The sequence below is a fragment of the Conger conger genome, chromosome 8 (genome assembly GCF_963514075.1).
Source record: "Conger conger chromosome 8, fConCon1.1, whole genome shotgun sequence".
NCBI lineage: Eukaryota > Metazoa > Chordata > Actinopteri > Anguilliformes > Congridae > Conger > Conger conger.
This window is the reverse complement of record NC_083767.1, coordinates 46,209,501-46,230,670: the sequence shown is the minus strand read 5'-3', so window position 1 is coordinate 46,230,670 and position 21,170 is coordinate 46,209,501. Positions and strand designations below refer to the sequence as shown.

At 43.4% G+C, this 21,170-nt stretch overlaps 1 protein-coding gene across 2 annotated transcripts in view; it reads left to right on the top strand.

Annotated features, from left to right (window-relative positions):
- The first annotated feature begins 277 nt into the window (after positions 1 to 277).
- Positions 278 to 21,170, top strand: part of LOC133135765 (ceramide kinase-like) — a 36,385-nt gene continuing 15,492 nt past the window's right edge. The window contains exons 1-6 of one of the 2 annotated variants that reach the window (XM_061253030.1): positions 278 to 582; positions 12,519 to 12,653; positions 13,197 to 13,319; positions 15,299 to 15,424; positions 16,248 to 16,314; positions 17,955 to 18,100. In XM_061253030.1, coding sequence (XP_061109014.1) covers positions 432 to 582; positions 12,519 to 12,653; positions 13,197 to 13,319; positions 15,299 to 15,424; positions 16,248 to 16,314; positions 17,955 to 18,100 — 748 coding nt within the window. In that variant the 5' untranslated portion in view covers positions 278 to 431. Of the gene's footprint in view, positions 583 to 11,263; positions 11,853 to 12,518; positions 12,654 to 13,196; positions 13,320 to 15,298; positions 15,425 to 16,247; positions 16,315 to 17,954; positions 18,101 to 21,170 lie in introns of those variants that run through there. The other variant, XM_061253031.1, reaches the window with a different exon arrangement.

Below are 21,170 nucleotides of genomic sequence, written 5' to 3'. Positions count from 1 at the left end.
TTATTTAAGTGTCATTGGCAGTACAGGGTTTGAGCTTGTTTAAGTATTAATATTTAATATCTGTAAAAACGAATTTGAAAATACTTAAAACGATATTTGAATTCAGATACATTACAGTGCAGATTGTACTAGCAACAAAACGATTAGCTACAAACACGAGGATATTCTGTCAGAGACGTGCCTCCTCACGAACAAATCCCCATAACGAGATTAGCATACGCGATGACGACACACGTACAGCTCAAACTGTCCTCCTTTGCAAATTAAGAAACCGCTACACAACAGAGAATCTACCGCCAGCTGCTTTGTTTGCAAATGTGGACGTCCGGCCTCAACTGCTTGATAGGACAGTTAATGTAGCTATGCGAGGTATCAGATAGCATATGTTTTATTCTTCAGTTTCCCAATCGCTGTGACTTACTGGCGAAGTCATGGAAAAACAGCCAAGGTTATTGTCATCTCAGCTCTTACTGAAAAACAGGGTTTTTGAAGTCACCTTAACCCGTGCGTTACTAACATGGAAGGAGATACAGACCAAGAAAAAACGCGTCTCTGGGAGCATACACAGTACATTCAAAGTTGGTAAGTTATGAATCGGGAAATTAGATGCAAAACGTCAATGCTGTTCGCAGTGTATCTATTGTGCCTGAAGTGTATTATGTTGCACATCAGGCAAAAACTAGATTGCCAGCTATGTCTGCATTTGCGAGCGACACATAAACAAGTGACGCACGGCAGCATTCTCCCTGTATGGTTGGAAATGTCTGGATATGATTGTTCTTTGGAAACGGAATTTCCCCCATTGTCTGAAACCCGTTGACTTGGTACAATGTATCAGTAGAATATACGCGATTTTTCATGCATGTGTCCATATGCAGACATTTTGTAGCCCTAAATGTACGGTTTGAATAATTAGGGGGGTCATTCAGTGGTACGCTGCTCTTTAGTTAAAATAACAATTTATCTCGAGAATTTAGATTATGTAAAAACGTGCATCGTTAGCTACGTTTATATTTGTTCAATAACAGTGAACGGCACAGCTGTATAATGGCCTTTTTGGAAGCACGTGAAAGCCCTTCTGTGCTGCCCTTGTTGGTTGACAGCTGGGCCGAGGACGCGGTCACGCCATCCTGCTAGGTTTGTGGTGAACGCGCAGTAACCCGATTCTGTGAACCCACGAAACGTTGCTACTGTAGCTTTGCCATTTCCCTTTCAACTTTGCCTACGTACTACCCTATTCTCTCGTTGCATATGTACTGTTGAATACAGTGACAGCATTAAACTACAACTGTAGGCATACAGTACATCTGTGTCCGTAGTCTTCTATTACTTGACTGGTTGTAAGTAGTAATGAACATGAAACGAGTACAGTGGAAACTCTCATAGACGGGACGGGCTGTTTCTGGCCTGGGTTTATGGGAGGACCAACATAGCCCACGCGTGTAAGACTCGTGACTTGCCCGGCGTTTCAACCAATCTCATAGCAGATTATTGTTATATGGTTACTATTTTGACATTTCGAAATGTTAAGGGAACCTATCATGACTAAAGCCTTATATATCTATTGCATCCAAGAATTCTGAAGTCCTATTTTTAGAAAATGTAAATGTTTTGTTAATGATTGACAATGTTTACTAAATAAAACTAACAAAAAAAAACACTTTGAGAGAAAAGCAGCAGGCATATCGTCACAGTTTGCTGTGTGGAATTGTTGATTGCTACCCACACTTCAGTTAAACACCTTTTGTGTAGATCAGTTGTAAAATAAATAATTGTGGCAAGACTGTGGAGCTAACTAAAAGCCTAATATGCAGGGAGAGGTGAGTCAGCAATATATTAGGCAATCATTAAACTAGATTGCTGGTGTAAATTCATATTCACATTGAAATGGCCCTCTGTCACAAATTGGGTAGTGTGTCGTGTTCATACCAACAATATCCAGAAAGCGAGTCCAGTTTTCTCCAGCGATGTGTTTATTGATTTTAATTAAGTTTTTAGAATAATCCCCTTTGTCTGAGGCCAGGTTCGACTCAACAGATTCTTTGTCAGTGTCCTCTACATTTGAGGAGGGATTGTCGATTAATGGCCCATCGTAGCACCGTGACATCACCACAGTACACACACTAAAACACATCAGTGTAATTGTTTGCTAGTGCTAAAGGTAAACCCATATTTACTCTCATGCCAGTCTGTTAAACAGTGCCATGCCTGTTGTACTCATAGTTATTGAAATGCGGTTCCTTGGTGTGCACAGAGGTATGGATTCTGAGGTGTGTTTGTGTAAATTGGAATACCTCTCTTCTGGTCTCTCATTGTAGATTTTTCATTTCGAAACACTGTTGTGTCACAGCCCTGACAGCTGGTTGTGAATAGTTTGAAATGACTAAAAAATATTTTATAAGGGGCTTGACCTACAACATTGTTCAATGAATAAAAATTATCCAAGGTGTGCACTCAAAAATAATATTTGATGCATTTATGAATAATTGATGCACTTTTAATTTAATTCCTTTCTGTTTCAATATGTTTTAAAGACGTAGACATGAGCATTGGTCACATGGGGCCTGATGTTTCAAGATAGTTTCTAAGAAAGGGAAAAACCAGAGCCTGCAAGTTTCATTTGTATTTTACCGTTTCCTGTTTTTAACACACTACTATCACTACATGAGGCAGAGGGGAGCACAATTGCATGGATGTTCCTGTTCATTTTGACCATAGGGTATTTCCGTAGGTCCTCCTGTGGCTGTTTGGATTAGCAGTAGTTTAGGCCTGCATGGCTGGCTAACTCCTCAGCAGACAGAGTCCTCTCTCTCACTGATAGAGGTGGAAGTGGTTGAGCCAGTATTCATGTTGCATGATCAGCAGAGGTCGGTTCAGGGTGTGGGAGTAAGGCTGACTGGTATTTTCCAGATTGACCTGAGCTGAGCGGTTACACTGCATGATGAGGGAGAGGGGTGCGTCGGGTTGAGAGGCTGACGCAACCCAGGCTTGTGACCAATTTGTTTTAATTATTATCATTGCTGATTTTGTGTAGATCAAAACAAAAATAAAACAAAACAACCTTACAAATACAATAGTTAAAACACTTTTTTCTATTCTTCTAATGTAGTTTTAAGATCCCCATGGACATGGGAATGTGTGTACTCAAGTTGTCTGTCTCTACTACTGATTAACTCAGGGTAACCTGGTCAAGGTGAGATTGACATTGACTTGCATGTGGCATACTTTCCATCCTGAAGCAATTTTGGACATCCCATCTTTCTCAGGGCAAGCACCAACAACACAGGTCATGTCCAGTAATTAAACAAAGTGATGAAAACAGCAGTTAAGTAATAGCAATGAAAACATGCAATTAAAGACTGAAAGTAACAGTTTCTCTAACCACACTGCCTGCCGCATTCCTTCCCAAAGGGCATTATCCTGGACCTGCCAATAAGGCCAGCAGTGTGGGAAGCCTATAGTCTACTTGCTAAGTTGCTTGACTGGGACCTGGAAGGTTTGTGGTTGAAGCCCCAGTGTAACCACAATAAGATCAGTGCAGCTTTTGGGCCCTTGAGCAAGGCCTTTAACCCCACATTGTTCCAGGCGGGATTGTCCCCTGCTACATCAACTGTATGTCTCTTTGGCTAATGATTGACTGCAAGGTGGGCTGTATGTGGATTTGGATTGATGCTGGATAAGTTGTTGAGGTGGGCTATATGGGGATTGATAGTGGATAAGTTGTTGAGATGGACTGTATGGGGATTGATAGTGGATAAATTGTTGAGATGGACTGTATGGGGATTGATAGTGGATAAGTTGTTGGGGTGGGCTATATGGGGATTGATACTGGCTAAATTGTTGGGGTTGGCTGTATGGGGATTGATAGTGGATAAGTTGTTGAGGTGGGATGTATGGGGGTTGATAGTGGATACATTGTTGAGGTTGGCTGTATGGGGATTGATAGTGGATACATTGTTGAGGTGGGCTGTATGGGGATTGATACTGGATAAGTTGTTGGGGTGGGCTGTATGGTTATTGATACTGGATAATTTGTTGGGGTCGGCTATATGGGATTGATACTGGCTAAATTGTTGAGGTGGGTTGTATGGGGATTGATACTGGATAATTTGTTGAGGTGGGCTGTATGGTGATTGATACTGGATAATTTGTTGGGGTGGGCTATATGGGGATTGATACTGGGTAAATTGTAGAAGCTGGCATTTGGGCCCTTGTTGTGAAAAGTTTGAAGTCCCCTGAACTAAACTATTTCCAGGTTGTGTTCCCTTTTCTCTTCTGTGCTCCACAGATTTATGTAACCCCAGAAAGTAGACCAACTTTATGTAACCCCAGAAAGTAGACCAGCTTTATGGAACCTGAGGAAGTAGACCAGCTTTATGGAACCTGAGGAAGTAGACCAGAAAGTAGACCGGCTTTATGTAACCCAAGAAAGTAGACCAGACAGTGCATGCATTTTATGCCTTTTCCATTCGTCTTGTTCAAGTGTCGGAAAGGCTGAATTGTGAAGAACTTCTTGTATCTTCTTCAATACTATAACTGTTTCGCTGCTGGTACAAATCGCGTTTCAGGAAAGAAAGTCGTTACTCGAAATTTGAGGGTGTAAGACAAGTTCAGCTCTTTATTTGTGGTTCCAGGTAGTGTGCACGTTCTCCTGAGCTTTCACCAATCTTACACAATCATTACTGGGAATGACACAGTTTATATCAGTATCTGAAAGGAAGTGCTTCATCCATTGTGACAAAACACTCCTTTAGATATGATAATGTCTATTGACAGGTTTCCTGGTTAGGCCAAATGGTTGTGCAGACAAATGGTTGTCGGCACCTAGACCTCAAATCAACGCCTGGAAAGGAAATGTAAATAGAGTGGGGGAAAAACAGGGTGATTGTGGGGATATGCATTTGAATAGGAGCAGAACTTGCGTGTCAACTTTTTAGCTGTTACATCTTGAAAAACACCGAAATCTAACAATTGGCAAATTACATTTATTCTTGTAAGAATCAGGCCATTCAAAAAAGAAAAACCAAAAAAAACCATGGCATTCATCCTGACCATCTGCTGATGAAAAAATAGAAACATATTTTCTTTTTATAGTAATTACAGATCGTTAAACCGATGCCTCCTGGTGGGGTTTAGATTGTTATAAGTCATAAACCCATTGTTGATCTAGCTGGACAAAGGTGTATGTTATCCATAAATCCCTGGCATACAACAACTCTGAGCAAGAAAGGATGTTGTTAGTCCCCTACTGTTAATTGTGAAAGAAGTTGTACAATAGTCTTTTAAAATAACTATTGTTCATGCAGTATGCACATTTTCTGTATGGGTGGAATACTGACCTGCGCTTTTAGGAAAAAAACTATATAGAGGTGTATGGCAAGCTATCTGGGGAAAAATAAATATTGTTAATCTGAGCCCACTTGGTTTTTTACATAACATGTAGCTAATAGCTGAGTTTTTTTAATTTATTTATTTATGTTGTAATCAAATTTGAACAGTACGTCTCCTGTATATTTCTTCAATAAAGAGTTGAGTATTTAGGCAATGACAGGTGATTTTGAAGGTGTACTTAAGTGGACTAATGTGTGACTAAGCGCATACTCTTGTATGTGGTTATATTGCTCATCTATATATATATCTATTAATTTACCAATGGACTTCAGGTCTGATTCCTTTCACAACCTCAATCATACAACCCAGTCATTTTTATTTTATGAAACTCCTCTGATAACATTTCTCTCTGAGGAAGGACACTTACTGAGCCTATACGCCGTACATCTTGTTTTTCCATTCTGTGTACTGCTACAGTGTCTCCCTCCTATCACTCCAAGTAGATATTGTCTTTCTCCAAAAGAAATAAATATAGGGCTTTGGCCTTTGGTATCAAGCTTATTCCTTTCAGATTTAGAAAAGCGCAATCAGCTAGGAGATCTCTGTCTGTTCCAGTACACGGGCGTGAGGCCAGTGAACTCTGAGCAGTCGCTGTGCGTATTACCAAAATTCCCATCTCAGCCAATGAAAGATGAATGGAGCCTTTGATATAACCTTATCAATCAGCTCAAAGGGTAAATGAGTTTCAGCACATCATCTAGAAGGTTATTCTTCTCCTGGAGTATATATCTTTCTGAAATCAAATGATGCAAGACCCTATCAAAGCAGCAAAGCAGCCACCAGACATAGATACAGACTCCCCACCACCCCTAGCACCACCTACAGTGAACACACACACACAAACAAACACACAAGTTGTAGAAAACTACTCCAGCTAGGAATGGAGTGTGCAGTTTTGTTTGTTTTCTGGAGTTGATTGTTAGTGTTCCATTAATGTCGGCAGTTGATAAATTTGAAAGATAACTGACATGCCTCGTGTGTGTGTGTGTGTGTGGTACTGGTTTTACACTGACAGTACAACAGTAACCCTGCTGTTTCTCTCCAGGATTCTGCCTCTCTAAAGTTCTCAGCAGGCCCAAAGGAGAGTCAGGTAGGCTGCTCTCTCCACACTATGGAAGGAGTTTTGCCGGTGTGACAGGGAGAGTAGTTTGAAGTGCATTGCAAAAAATAATCTTAACAAGCCATTTAAGCTTGTAACAAGACTTAAGATCTTATTTATGTTCTCTCAAGTAGAAAATATTCACTTTTTTAAGTTTCTGTGTTCTTGACAAATGAAACTGCCTTACCTCATTGGCAATATATTTGTCTTATTTAGCAAAAAAGTAAGATTTTAAGTCTCAATATAAGATAAAAGTACCTGTTGAGATTTATTTTTTGTTTTTTTGCAGTGTGCCTGTGTGCCCTGTATTTGATGGGGTTCTCATTTTCACATTTTCGAGTTCAAGTTCTCCACATTTCTTGCTTTTTGTCCCAGTTTGGAAGGCCAGTTGTTATAGTAGGTGTTTCCTGTCACAGGAACATCTTCAATCACTTTGTAAAAACAGAGACGCATATTGTGCTCTCCTCTGAAGCTCATACGAGCCACTCTGCTTCCATTAGCAGAGAAGCCATGGTGTCCGAGGACACTTCAGACAGCCCTGTTGACTGAAGTCATGGCTTGCCCTGTGAGGCGACTGGCCTCAGCCAGCGCTGGTGCACTCAGGATCGGATACCTCACAGCAGGGCCTGCTACCTGATAGCCCCTGATAGCCTGATAGCCCCTCATTTTGAAACCAGAACCACTGAGACCATACCAATAGGTAGAATTCCTGTCATGATATATAGATAACTTGAAAAATGAGAATGTGGTGTGGTGTCCATCCTCTCATCAAATACAGTGCTGTTGGCGTCTCTCCATCCCCCCTCTTGTGCTTAGCGTGATGGCATCCGACAGCAAGCTTCACTTCACAGTAGTGTAAGCTTCACTCTGCCATACTTTAGTGCTTTCCACCTAGATGCCATTGCCCATTTATGTTTGAACATGTACAAAAAAATGATGAATATCTTGGTGAAATAAAATGTTCCATTTGTGGAAAATAATATCCATTATGAAGGTATTTCAATATTTAATGTTGTATTTCAAGAAATGGTCCTTTTTTTTTAAACATAATTTATTTTTATCACACTTCCCATTCCTTCATCTGAAGAAATGGGTTTAAATATATAATATCTAAGATTTCTTAAATTATATTTTTGAAATAATATGATATCGTATTTTCGATATTTTTCTATATATCTATGGGTAGTATTACTGCTGGTTTTCTCTTATACCTGATTGTCCATTAATGTCACTGATTGGTCAGACATTACTCACCTAATAGTGGAGGAATGAAAACCTGTCCTGTTGGCCCCCGGGGGCCAGATTTGAGTGCCCCTACCCTGCACTGTCCTCTACACTATTCTACTACTCTATTTTTCACCATCGGTCCACTGATCAATATTAGTACCGCTTCATGCATAGCAAAATAAATGTTTTTACACTGGAAGTGCCTTTTCATTATGGGCCTGGTCTGGCAGCGCCTGTGTGAGTGCATTTTGGGTTTAAAATATACTGCACATTTAGTCGATGCCCACTGCTTTATCCCCAAGGCTGGTGCTGTTTGCAATTGGGTTTTTTTTTAAAGATCATTACTGGACCCTGTTTACTTAGCTGTTCACATTTGGATTTTACCCCCATGTCTTACACTTTACATTTCCATTCTAAAATGAGAGTATCTAAGATGTTCCCTTCAAAGCACAATCCTCAGTTTGAGTGGAAGACTCATCTCTCAGAGAACCTTCGGCCAGCCTGTGGTGCCTACCTGTGGGACAGGTCAGTACACCGTTACAGTGGGATGCGCTACCAGATATCCCCTCATTTTGAAATTAGAAACCGTGAGGCCAAACACCCAAAGATATTCTGGAATTCTGAAATATTGCCAGAAAGCACTGGGGAAGGATAGTCACCACTGTGTCGTCCACTGTCTGAGCTGCACAGTCATTGGTCTGGGAAGCAACAGACGCCTGATTGGTCAGAGCAGCTGTTTTTGTTCAATGAGGTGGGAATGTCCATGCTGACTACAACCCTCCTTCCTTGTACGTTCCGGCTACCAGACACTGGAGCCTCAGGACTCCATTTTAAAGCACAGGGCACGTCACTCTCCTTCGATTGAGGTCGTGTGCAGGTCACCCAACAGTCCCTCCATGGGGTATGTGATGTTTGAAGCCGTTTTCGTGGTGCACGTTGATGAATAATACAATGACTGCGTTCCCAACCAGGTTTTGAACCTAGGTTGTGGTCAGGAGGTTTTTCTAAACCGCTTGACCATTCTGCTGCCACTTTAATTGAAAAAATAAAATAAAATCTAGCTAATATCTCTAATAGCTAATAAGTGGAGAGTAACTGCAGAGAAAATGGTTTCCCTGGTGATGCATACCTGGAAAGCCATGAATGGATACTGTTGTCCAGGGATGGAACCTGGTTCCACTCTGGCAATAAAGGGGTTATGAGTTTAAGGTCCTCTGTGGGTGTAGGCTTGAGCAGTGCTGCACACTGAATGTTTGCCAGATATTCCCCTATACTGCACCAGGGTATTGCTGATTTAAGCTATCATTTAAAACATCTACAGTAAGCTAGCATTATCTTCAGCCTGAAAGTACGTTGGCAAGACTACGGTCCAGCAGCGTGCTTTTGAGAAATAGGGTTGATGTTTATCCAGTAATACGGAGCAAAGGCTATCCTTTTATCTGCATCCTCCTGTGCATTATGGGATGCAGAATGCTGACTCCGCACCCCACCCCGACTGTGGAACAACGGTGCTGTGACCTGCATGCTCAGGTCCTTTTGTGCCCACGGTTCCTCACTGCATTTAATGTTTTTTTTTGTTTTTAATTTGTTTTCCCATTTCTTCTCTCAAATTGGTAGCCCCTATCTATGCCAGTTGCCCATGTTATCTAAGGATACACCGCTACGACCCCATCCCCCAGCAGCCCAGGAGAGATCTAGTGAGAGATATTGCTCCTTCTACAAGCCGCATCGTCTCATAGTCCCACGACCGTGGCTCCGAGGCGATCAGGGCGCTGTTGCAGCGATCCTACAGACCCTTCTGAGTACCTCCCCCCACCCTCAGAGCGGCGAGCCAATTATGCCACTCCCTCGTGTGCTGGCGAAACTCCTGGGTGTTCAACTGCACGGAACTGATGCCATGCGTGCACCACCACGGCACGCCACAATGTTATGTTGTTTTTATTCAGGTAGGGTCCATGCCGTTGTCTCCGGACGCGGCACTCTCACCTTGTGCGTGACCGATGCCTCCGGTCCGTGGGCGCGGGCTGAGGCCTGGGGCTTCTCTGGTGGACCCTGACCTCCGGCCCTTGGTCCCTGTAGCCCTGCGGAGCGGTTCTGTGTGGACCCCTCACATGGCGAAGCGCGAGGCTCAGCCTCTGTGTCTGTGCTGAGCGGATTACTGCAGTGCAATGCGGCTCCGCAACAAGGCCGGCATGTGAAATGGGAAGAGGGGGGAAGTCAGGTTCTCTCCACTTTAATCCTCATCTAATTGCAGCACAAGCCATCCTGGGATTTACATTTTTTACTGACTTCATTAGTGGGCTAGGCTACTGCACCGGTGGTCTGGAGCTTTCAGCACAGTGAGATGTGATCTCATGTGTCCCTTAGTGTTCCAGTCTGTTGGGTTGCGTACCCAGAGCAAGCTCTCCAACCAGAATAAGTGGCGTTTACAGATTAATTCAATGACTGCTTGATATGACAAATCAAGTCTTTATTTTTGTTCAACACCTATTGAATAAGCTGTTTGATTATTAAAAAGTCTAGCACCACTGATGACGGTTTGTCAGTTATACTATAGGGATTGTACGGCATTAGGCATTGCCTGTTGATGAGTGATCTACCGACTCAGTTTCATCTCATCAACACTCTCAGCATCTCTCTCTCTCTCCCCCTCTTTCTCTCTCTCTCCTGCTCTCTCTCTCCCTTTCTCTCTCTCTCTCTCCCTCTCTCCCCACGGCCCTCATTTCATTCCCCAGTTGCAGCTGTTCTCTTTCTCTGAGCTCTGTTTGCCAAACACTAACATCATAACAGTGCATAAAGCCACACTAGTGTATGCGTCTGAGCGAGCAGAGGTAATGGATACTGTCATGAGATTAAATGTGAGCTGCACACAAACCCATTGAACTTGTCTCCCTGTTTGTTCATACTGACTCATACTGATTCAGTGGTTGCATTAATGCAGGATTCAGCATTTCTTTTTCCGCAGAAAAAAAAGCCAAAAAGTACATTCTCTAACGGCAAATAATCTGAGGTCTACAGTGGGTGACGACCCAGACTTGAACCACAACACATTTTGTTTTGTTTTTCATAATAAAATTATTTATATATTTGTTGTGTTATTGTGAGCTGGCATATTATGGAATTCTTTTCATTATTTTTTATCAGCACCCAAGTGAATTCATAGAAAGGTAGATTTTGAAATGTCCCGTGTTTGAAAACGCAGGATTCCATGGACTGGTAGGACCACTAAGATCCTGTATAGATAGACAGATACCTGCACTGAGAACTGTGCACTACCTGTCCTCACCTTGTCTGTGTCCTGCAGTGGCGCTGGGCAGTCCCTCGCCTTTAACCGAAATGAAGAGCGTCCTCTCCCTCCTGTTATAGAGTATTCGGGTTTCCCCCACAGCGACTATATAAAGTGGATCGATACGGAAAGTGCGATTCAGGGTCGTGTGAGCTACTAATGGGAAAGGTCGATGTCCACAGGGGCTCGTGTCAGATCAGAGACCAGCGTAAGTATGCACAGTGGCTATTGGGGCAAGGGGGTCGCTGGTCACGGGAATGTCGTGATTTTACCTCCAGTTCTTATCTCCGTCAGTGTTTCACAGAGCGGTCTCCAGGCCCGTAATTAGCCCGACGGCGTCTCACCTCCCCGAATCGGCGGTGAGAGCCGAGCCAGCCCACCCTGAGCCTGGAACCCAGCCCTAATTACCCCTTTATACTCACATCTCCCCACATTAAACTTTATTGGCATGAAGTAATCTGAGCCCTAATTGATACAAAGAGCTCAGTTTGTCCGGCCCGGGGGAGCCGTAATGGGCTAGTTTCACATGTGGCACTAGTTTCACTGGACGAATAATCTTCATCTTCACCGAATTTCACTGTACCCATCTTCAGAAAGATGCACGGATGATCTTAGAACTTTCTTTTTTCAGTGTATTGGTTGTCCTTAGAATGCCACATATGTACAAGTGCATTAGGATATGGGAAAGCAAGGGCTATGCAGCAAAGACAAATTGTGCTCCAGATACCGAGGATCTCATTAGCATGCAGTCTGAAAGTAGCCTCCTGTATGAACTGACAAACGATGAAAAGTGCCCTCAGAAGACACGCGTCTGCGCTACGCATATGGATCTTAGACACTGAAGCCGTGGTTTGTGCATTATTCATCCTTTTGTATATTGCTGTTTGAGCACTGTTTTAGTTTTTTGCTATGCACAGTAAATCATTGCCTTTATGTTATATAAGCAGTCTCTGTATCATTATAGACAAACATTTTAAGCAGTAATGTCCACCCCCATGCTTTCCCTTCCTGTGTAGTTATATCTTAGGTTTCTGAATGAGTTTTATCTCAGACCACCTATTAGTTTATGCACACAGTGCAGTATATACCAGACCTGGATGAATTACATAATTGTTTTGGATCCAAATACTTTTAAGCGCATTATGAAATGGTCAACGGTTTTGTTTCCACAGGAATTCAGACACTCACATTTGATGTCATTAGTATCTATGCATATAGATGCATGCTGCTTTTCAGACCTGGATCAAATATGTAATCATATGTAATCAAATATCAAAAAGTGCAAACCCTGCCTTGTGTTCCTCTTGGTTTATTTGCTCCACCTGACAAGATCAGTGGAGCACATAAAAGTATTTGAGTCAAAAACAAGTACATAATTGACCCAGCTCTGGTATATACAGGTAGTCTGTAGTCAACAGCATTACAATAGTGTACAGCTTAGATTTACAGATCCTTACATTTCTATAAAATTTGATGGGTCTCTAAAATGTGGTGGATGTGTATTGTATATTTCAGCAGGCAGCTACTGTGTTCCTGTGGCTGAAATCGTAGCTGTTCGGGAGACGGAGGTGGACAGTCGGACCAAAGACGAAGGAAGGTGGCAGAAAATGTCGCAGAAGCCTACTGAAGGGTGTCCATATGCTTTCACAGGTAGGGGGACCTGTGTTCTCTTTCACAGATAGGGGGACCTGTGTTCTCTTTCACAGGTAGGGGGACCTGTGTTCTCTTTCACAGGTAGGGTGACCTGTGTTGTCTTTCACAGGTAGGGGGACCTGTGTGCTCTTTCACAGGGAGGGGGCCTGTTGCCTCTTTCACAGGTATTGCATCAGTCATGCCCATATGCCTCCATCTGAGAGAGCGTGTTGTAGTTATCCAGATGAGAATTCCACAGGCAGCTGCAAGATCGTAATCACCCTGCTATTTCTCACGGTTCTTCTGCCTTTATGTAAGCCACTGGTCTTTGTACCCCCCCCCCCCATCTCTCGCTCTCTGTCTCTATCTCTTTTTCTGTCTCTCTCACTCTCTGTCTCTCTCTTTATTTCTTGCTCGCTGTGTTTCTGTTTTGTCTTTCTGTATGCCTCTCTATCCTTATCTCTCCTTGCTTTTTCTCTCTGTATCTTGCTCCTCTCTTTGTATTTCCTTTCTCTAATGTGTTATCCTCCTCTGTTTTGCTCTCTCTCCTCCCTCTCTCAGTGTCCTACGTGGAGAGGGGCAGGCAGCACCGCTGGCGGTGTAGTGATGTCACCTTCCACTGCTCTGATTGGACGCTGTGTCAGCAGTGGGCCCAGAGCATCAGGGAGCAGCTGCTACTGCAGAGTATGTCCCCTCTGTTACCTTTACATCGGCGTCTGCAGCACCCCACACAATCAACACCACACAATCAACACCCTACACAATCAACACCACACAATCAAAACCACACAATCAACACCCTACACAATCAACACCACACAATCAACACCCTACACCAGAGGTGGCCAACACTGGTCCTGGGGAGCCGCAGGGGCTGCTGGTTTTTGTTTTCACCTGAACAACAAAAAACACTTTAGCCCCAAGAAACCAGGTGAGCCGAGTTAACTGTGCAATGGACTGCTTTAACGGATCGATTAGTGCTGGGAAACAACAAAAACCAGCAGTCCCTGTGGCTCACCAGGACCAGGTTGGCCACCCCTGCCCTACACAATCAACACCACACAATCAACACTGCACAATCAACACCACACAAACAAACACCGCACAAACAACACCGCACAATCAACACTGCACAGTCAACTCCCTACACAGTCAACACCACACAATCAACACCCTACACATTACATTACATTACATTATTGGCATTTGGCAGACGCTCTTATCCAGAGCAACGTACAGTTGATTAGACTAAGCAGGAGACAATCCTCTCCTGGAGCAATGCAGGGTTAAGGGCCTTGCTCAAGGGCTCAACCGCTGTGCAGATCTTATAGTGGCTACCCCGGGATTAGAACCGCCGACCTTGCGTGACCTTAACCACTACACTACAGGCCACCGCTACAAGGTCAACACCCTACAGTCAACACCACACAATCAACACCCTACACAGTCAACACCACAGAATCAACACCGCACAATCAGCACCCTACACAGTCAACACCACACAATCAACACCGCACAATCAACACCCTACACAATCAACACCACATAATCAACTCCCTACACAGTCAACGCCCTACACAGTCAACACCACACAATCAACGCCCTGCACAGTCAACACGCACAATCAACACCCTACACAGTCAACACGGCACAATCAACACCACACAATCAATACTGCATGATCAACACCGCACAATCAATACCACACCATCAACACCACACCATCAACACCGCACAATCAACACCGCACAATGAACGCCATCAACACCACACCATCAACACCACACCATCAACACCACACAATCGACACCCCACAATCAACACCACACACTCAGCACCACACAATCAACACCACACAACACCACACAATCAACACCACACAATCAACACTACACCATCAACACCGCACCATCAACACCACACAATCAATACCGCACCATCAACACTACAGTCATTACATTATTGGCATTTGGCAGACGCTCTTATCCAGAGCAACGTACAGTTGATTAGACTAAGCAGGAGACAATCCTCCCCTGGAGCAATGCAGGGTTAAGGGCCTTGCTCAAGGGCCCAACGGCTGTGCTGATCTTATTGTGGCTACTCCGGGATTAGAACCACTGACCTTGTGTGACCTTGTGTGTCCCAGTCATTTATCTTAACCACTACGCTACAGTCAGCACCACAAGACCACAATCATTTAAAGCATTTAAAGTCAAGTCAATGTCATGAGTTTATTTTATGATGGTGATTGAGTCCAGGCCTTTATGTTTCATGAAGGAAAACTTTATTATAAATGTTTTTCTCTCCCAGAAAAATTGCATTCAACTTTGCATTCAATACTTCTGTGTTCTGTTCCCTACTGTTTTGTTCAGAAATCAGTTTGTGTATAACTTGGTTTCATAATGAATTCTTCTATATTGTTTATTTGTGTAATCCCAGGCTCCCATCTTGAAAGAATAGATGAAATTGATCTGTAGGGTAATGACAGGAGGCTCTTCACTTTTGTTTCTGGAGTTGGGGGTAATGCACCGCGCACTTCTCGCATCGTTCCTGGAGAGTTTTTCGGCTGCTGAAAATGATGGTGTTATTGTCAGCCGTGTTGCTGTGGCTAGGCAAATTACCTGACTTCCATTTTAATGAACACGACTCTTGTTGTTTTGCAGCCAGCAGACCAAAGCATTTGCTGGTGTACATTAATCCCTATGGAGGGAAACAACAGGGGAAACTGATCTACGAGGAAAAAGTGGCCCCACTCTTTTCGCGTGCCTCAATATCCACCGACGTGATTGGTGAGTAGCTGTCAGCAGCCAGCATTAACATTTAAATAAAAAGCGAGCCTCTGTGGCCGGCAAATTGATCTCTGCAGGCAAATAGCCAGGTTCTGAACATGGCTCGGAATATGATTTTATTTATTGCCCCATCCATCACTAAAATACTATAATGGAAGCTCTGATGGTCGATAAACATGGGAATCCAAAGGCATCAATTATTTATCGGAGTCTTTAAGGAGGCTGTGGTCCATACTAGATATTGGCACCTCACAACCGTATATAACCGCCACGTGACCGATGGACTATTCTGCAACAGCGTGAGTGAATTTTACGGTCGTGTTTGTATTTCACAAACGAGAAGGCGCGTGTCCTCACAGCGGACGCAGAAGTAATGTCTGATCTAATGACCCCGTCGATACAGACGGCCCACAGCACCCCCAGCCAAACAGCCTTATTGGGCCCCGTCTTTCAGTAAATGGGCCACAGCCTGTTGAAAATGAACCAGGCCCTCTGGGGATTTTGTTTGTTTGTTTTTATCTTCGATATAAAGGCTATTGTGACTTCTTTCTGTCTGGGTCCTGCCCTCTAAATGTCACGTCTGAGTAAATGACCATAGCAACTGGTAAAAATCTATTTGCCTTGATCGAAAATAAACCATAGCTTCAGTTACACAGAGCCATAGTCCCTTTCACACTTTCACAACAGCCTCATTGGTGGAGGAAAAAATGGATTATGTTTCATATTGTATTGTGTGTGGGGGTTTATGTCTGTCTGTGTTTGTGTGTGTCTGTGGTGGAATTAGTTCATTATTTAAATTAATGGTTGTCTATTGATTTTGTAGTTACTGAATATGCGAATCATGCCAGGGACCACTTGAAGATGGATGCAGACCTAAAGAAATATGATGGGTAAGTGAAACTGCTATGCATGACAGTAAAATGCCTTATATTAGAATGGTCAGCATGTTCCTGTTCTCTTTGTGTGGCCACCAAGAGTTGACCCCTGTTTTAGAGCACAAATGTGGTAGAAAAGTAGCTGTTCTTTACTGTATATTATACCATTACTTATTATACCATTCTCTGCAAAATCTAGAGATTGTTGTGCGTGAAAATCCCAGGAAATCAGTAGTTTCTGAGATAGTCAAACCACACTGTCTGACACCAAGAATCATTCCACGGTCAAAGTCACTTAGATCACATTTCTTCCTCTTCTCTTGCTGCTTTTATGCATTTAGTTGCTGTCACATGTTTGGCTGATTAAATATTTGCATCAACAAGCTGGTGTACAGGTCTACCTACTAAAGTGCTCACCCAGTGCATATTTGCTGTGTTATTCAGCAAAAATGACCACAGCTGCCAAGAAGACTATGCTGATAGTTTGAGACTGGAGCCGCAACTGACAGGAAAGAGCACTTGGCTGGGAACTGCCATCACTGAAAATGATAAGGAAGAAATGCTAAAAATACCAAAATGCCAAATCCTGGCCGTGACGTGTTCTCATCCACTGTCACTTGCAGGGCTATCATGGCAAAGCTCTGTTTCTTATTTTTCCTGAAGCGACACTTTCCTCTGAGCTAAGTGTTTGAAAGGGAGAGCTGTGGGGTGCACTGTGGTATCAGCTGTGACCTTAAACAGAACCGGTCTAAAACGGGCCCCTGTGACTCATGTGCTCCTGTTGAGCAGAGTCACACCCTGTCCGTCTCAAGGGGGAAGATCTTAACCGCTGTTCGGCTAAACGGACCTGGCAGCTGACCCACAGTATTCATCAGCTCTGAGGGTCAGATAACAGCTTATTTATCATGCCCCTGAAGCTAAAGGGATTAAACAGATTATTCCCATTGCCTGCATTTTTTTGTGGTTTGCATACCTTTTTGTCTTGTTTTAATAACAGTATAGCTTTTGTTAGTAACAAATACTATATCGCCACAATATAAAATCCCAAATCAAGGGGATTTTAAAGGGCTGTATTTACTACAAAGTTTCAATGTTATTTCAGAAGTCACAAGTGGAGTCAGTGTGTTGTAATGGGAGAGGGAGTGGGGTGCTATAGGCGTTAGCACTAATACAGTGTAATGAGAGGGAGTGGAGTGCTATAGGCGTTAGCACTAACACAGTGTAATGAGAGGGAGTGGGGTACTATAGGCGTTAGCGTTAACACAGTGTAATGAGAGGGAGTGGGGTGCTATAGGCGTTAGCGCTAACACAGTGTAATGAGAGGGAGTGGGGTGCTATGGGCGTTAGCGCTAACACAGTGTAATGAGAGGGAGTGGGGTGCTATAGGCGTTAGCGCTAACACAGTGTAATGAGAGGGAGTGGGGTGCTATAGGCGTTAGCGCTAACACAGTGTAATGAGAGGGAGTGGGGTGCTATAGGCATTAGCGCTAACACAGTGTAATGAGAGGGAGTGGGGTGCTATAGGCGTTAGCGCTAACACAGTGTAATGAGAGGGAGTGGGGTGCTATAGGCATTAGTGCTAACACAGTGTAATGTAAGGTTTACATTGTGCTAATGTAAGGGTAAATCTGAACGTATTGTTTTGTTGTCGGCAGGGTGGTCTGCGTCGGGGGCGATGGCATGTTCAGCGAGATCGTTCACGGGCTGGTCTCGCGGACGCAGGCGGACTGCGGGGTGGACCAGGACTGCGCAGAAGAGAAGCTCGTGCCCTGCACAATCCGGATCGGCATCATTCCAGCAGGTACTCCACTCATTTCTCATTTTCAGTTTAAAACCGAAACCAGGGCAGGCAACCCTGGTCCTGGAGTGCCAGTGACGTTTCTGGTTTTTGTTCCATCCGAGGTTCACACAATTATTGATGGATTAAAGGTCTGAGCCTGAATATTCTTAATGGTGAATCACTGAGTGCCTTTAAATTAAACCTGATTAATTAAAATTAATCCATTTGTGTAGTTATAAACTGGATGGAGCAAAAACCAGCACCTGTTTTTCGAAAAAACGTTGAGATGCAATGTGGGTACTGTGGTTGTAAATAATATGATAGTACAATAAAATGGTTTCCCCCAATCCCTGGTTCGGATTAATTAGGGCTTTGGAGAGCAAGAACCCTGCCATACTGAATTAACAACACATTTAAGTTGTTGGGAACATTCTTGTATCGCAGCTGAAGCCAATCCATTTGGCATTTAGAGAGGGTTACCTGGCAACAGTGTGAGCAGTGAGCACGTGTTACAGTATTGGGTTCCTGGCTGTATGAGCCAATATCAGGATCCGTTGGGAGCCTGGCTATTATTCACAGAGCTGGGTCTTGCTTCACTTCCTGCTTCACTGACCACAACACCACATTCAGCCCCACCACGCCACGTAGTGTTTCAAACTTTTTAAGTGCAAAGTTTCAGCAGAGATTTTTTCCTTTTTTTTTTTTTTTTTTTTTTTTTTCAAATTTCCCTTATCAGTTTTAATGAATTCCACTGAATTCCCGAGACCAGAAGGGAAAAGGCCTGTGTGTGGCTCAAAGCCAGGGACAAGTCACATTACAGTTACTGGATATTGAATCTTGGACTGTGCTGCAGACAGTGGAATGTTCTGGAACTTATTATGTTACAAATCGTAATATTACCAGTATCGTTCACCATAAATTGGTGCTGTTGATGTATTTATTAGGAATATAAAGTCATGACCAGGAACCTGATTAATAGTTTCTAGGTTATGATCTGCAGTATTTTGCTTCAGTCGATATTCAGTCATGCTGATGTGTAACTTATGTTCCCATATTTGTTTGCTCAGTATTTGAAGTTTGTTGTGGACGTGACCGCTTGCGCCGGAGGATAGCGTGACTTGACGTGAATGCTACTAAAAACCATCCTATCCCGTGTCCGAGTTAGCGCTGTGCGCGGCCGGTGTGTGCGTGTTATTGCGTCTGACTTCACGCACGAGCAGGCGTGTGGTCGCGTGCGGTGGGGGCTCTGAAGTGATTGCTCATTCAGGGGCCGCGGCGCCGCTGTACGCTGGGTGAGGCGGCAGTGCGACAACAGCTGTGTGAGTCACCTTCAGAATTTTGAATGAATATCATGTTGCTAAGGGACAGCGGAGAGTTGCATAGCAACCGCTCGGCACCACAGCGGTAATGTATTTGGGGGGGAAAGGCATAGGTCCATCTTTCAAAAGTCTATTACAGGGTCCATGCCAGCCTTTTAAATTGATGAAAGTGGGTGTAAATTACGAAACTTCGCCCATCGCTCTCTGGATAACGTCTGATTTATTCCCATCACTAGACCACGCTGGCAATAATAATAATAACAACACAAAATTCACTTATGTATTTTCCCACCTTGAGTTTCTGCAGCCTTTGATTATGGAATGAACTGACTCATCCAATTAGCTGTGCTCCCTCAGGCTTCCGCTTTAAGTTTGAATTGAAAACTTGCTTTTTAAGTCCTGCTGCTAATTCCTTGTGGTTTTTCCCGGAGTTATTTTGCTTTCATTGTTCTCTAGATCTTGAGTACCCACACATCAGTGTTACTTTATTCTTTCCCATTGTAAATCATGTAAAGCTGTAATCTTTGTTGTGATTGCTATAAATCATATTTGTATTGTGTTTTGCTATAGTATTATTCAGTTGCCATGGATAAATAGCGGTCTTCCACCTGAGAATCAAAGCTGGGCATTAAAGCGGTTCTAGGGTCAGCACCCCTGCCACCGCTCTGCTCCGGACCCTCAGGGATATTACCAAACACTCGCTTTTGCTTTGCTGGGTTTTCGTTTTCAGGAAGAGGGAGTGGTTGTGCCCACTTGTCCAATATTCTGAATGCTGCTGGAGTAGTATGCAGTATCTCTGAGTCTTTATTCCCTTTCTTGTGTGTCTGTGTGTGCGTGTGCATGTGTGTGTGTCTGTGTGTGCCTGTGCGTGTGTGTTCCGGTCCTCTCCTTTCCCACTCTCAAACATGACCCAAACATAAAACCACATCCCGGTTTATGACAAAGGCTGTACACTGTGAAAGCTCATACTCTGCTAAGACCAAACAGACAAGTTTTAATGCCAGACCCCTTTGTCAGTCTAGCACAGGTCTTCCCCCATGGCTTTGTCTCGGGCCTAAGTGCTGTGGATAATCTGCTGTACGTATAAAACGCTTCCATTATGTCTTCTGTTAGCAGGAGCCTCCCCAGGGCCTTGGGCTGTCCAGAATGATTAACGTAAATGCATAATCCTGAGTGAAGAATAACGTCTCCCTCCGCATGAAATATTCAGCGAGTGACAGGTGTTTGTCTTTAAACTGTATTTTTACACTGGCCATGAACGGGCTGCCCACCTTGGGGCCTGGGCCTGTGTGGTTCAGGCCATGTCACTCCGTAAACCTCTAAAGCGTTGATGGATGTTTTTATCTTCCTAACCCCTGTAGAAATATCCATACCAGAGCATCATCTTTATCTGCATTCTGTACTTATGGAACCTCAACATCCCATAATATTTATTTCTTAGTAACTGATTATGCCGATGAAGTTCACCGACGAACACTTATTCAACATGAATATTCAGATATCTTGACTGAAGTGAAAACTGAATATTGAGTTGGGTAATCATACTATTTGAAATATACCTCCTACCTGGAAATAAGCCTACATTTGCAAAAGGAATCTTTCTTAATTCACTCCCTAGCTTACCATCAAGTTTGCAGCCAAATATCTCACATCTCCAAACTTCTGCAAGCAAATTTGTGTCCCTAAGCACATGAACATAATTCAGTATCTGGATGAGCGAACGCAAAATGTGATGCTTTTAAAAATATTGCTGAGAAAATTGTTCTGGGTAT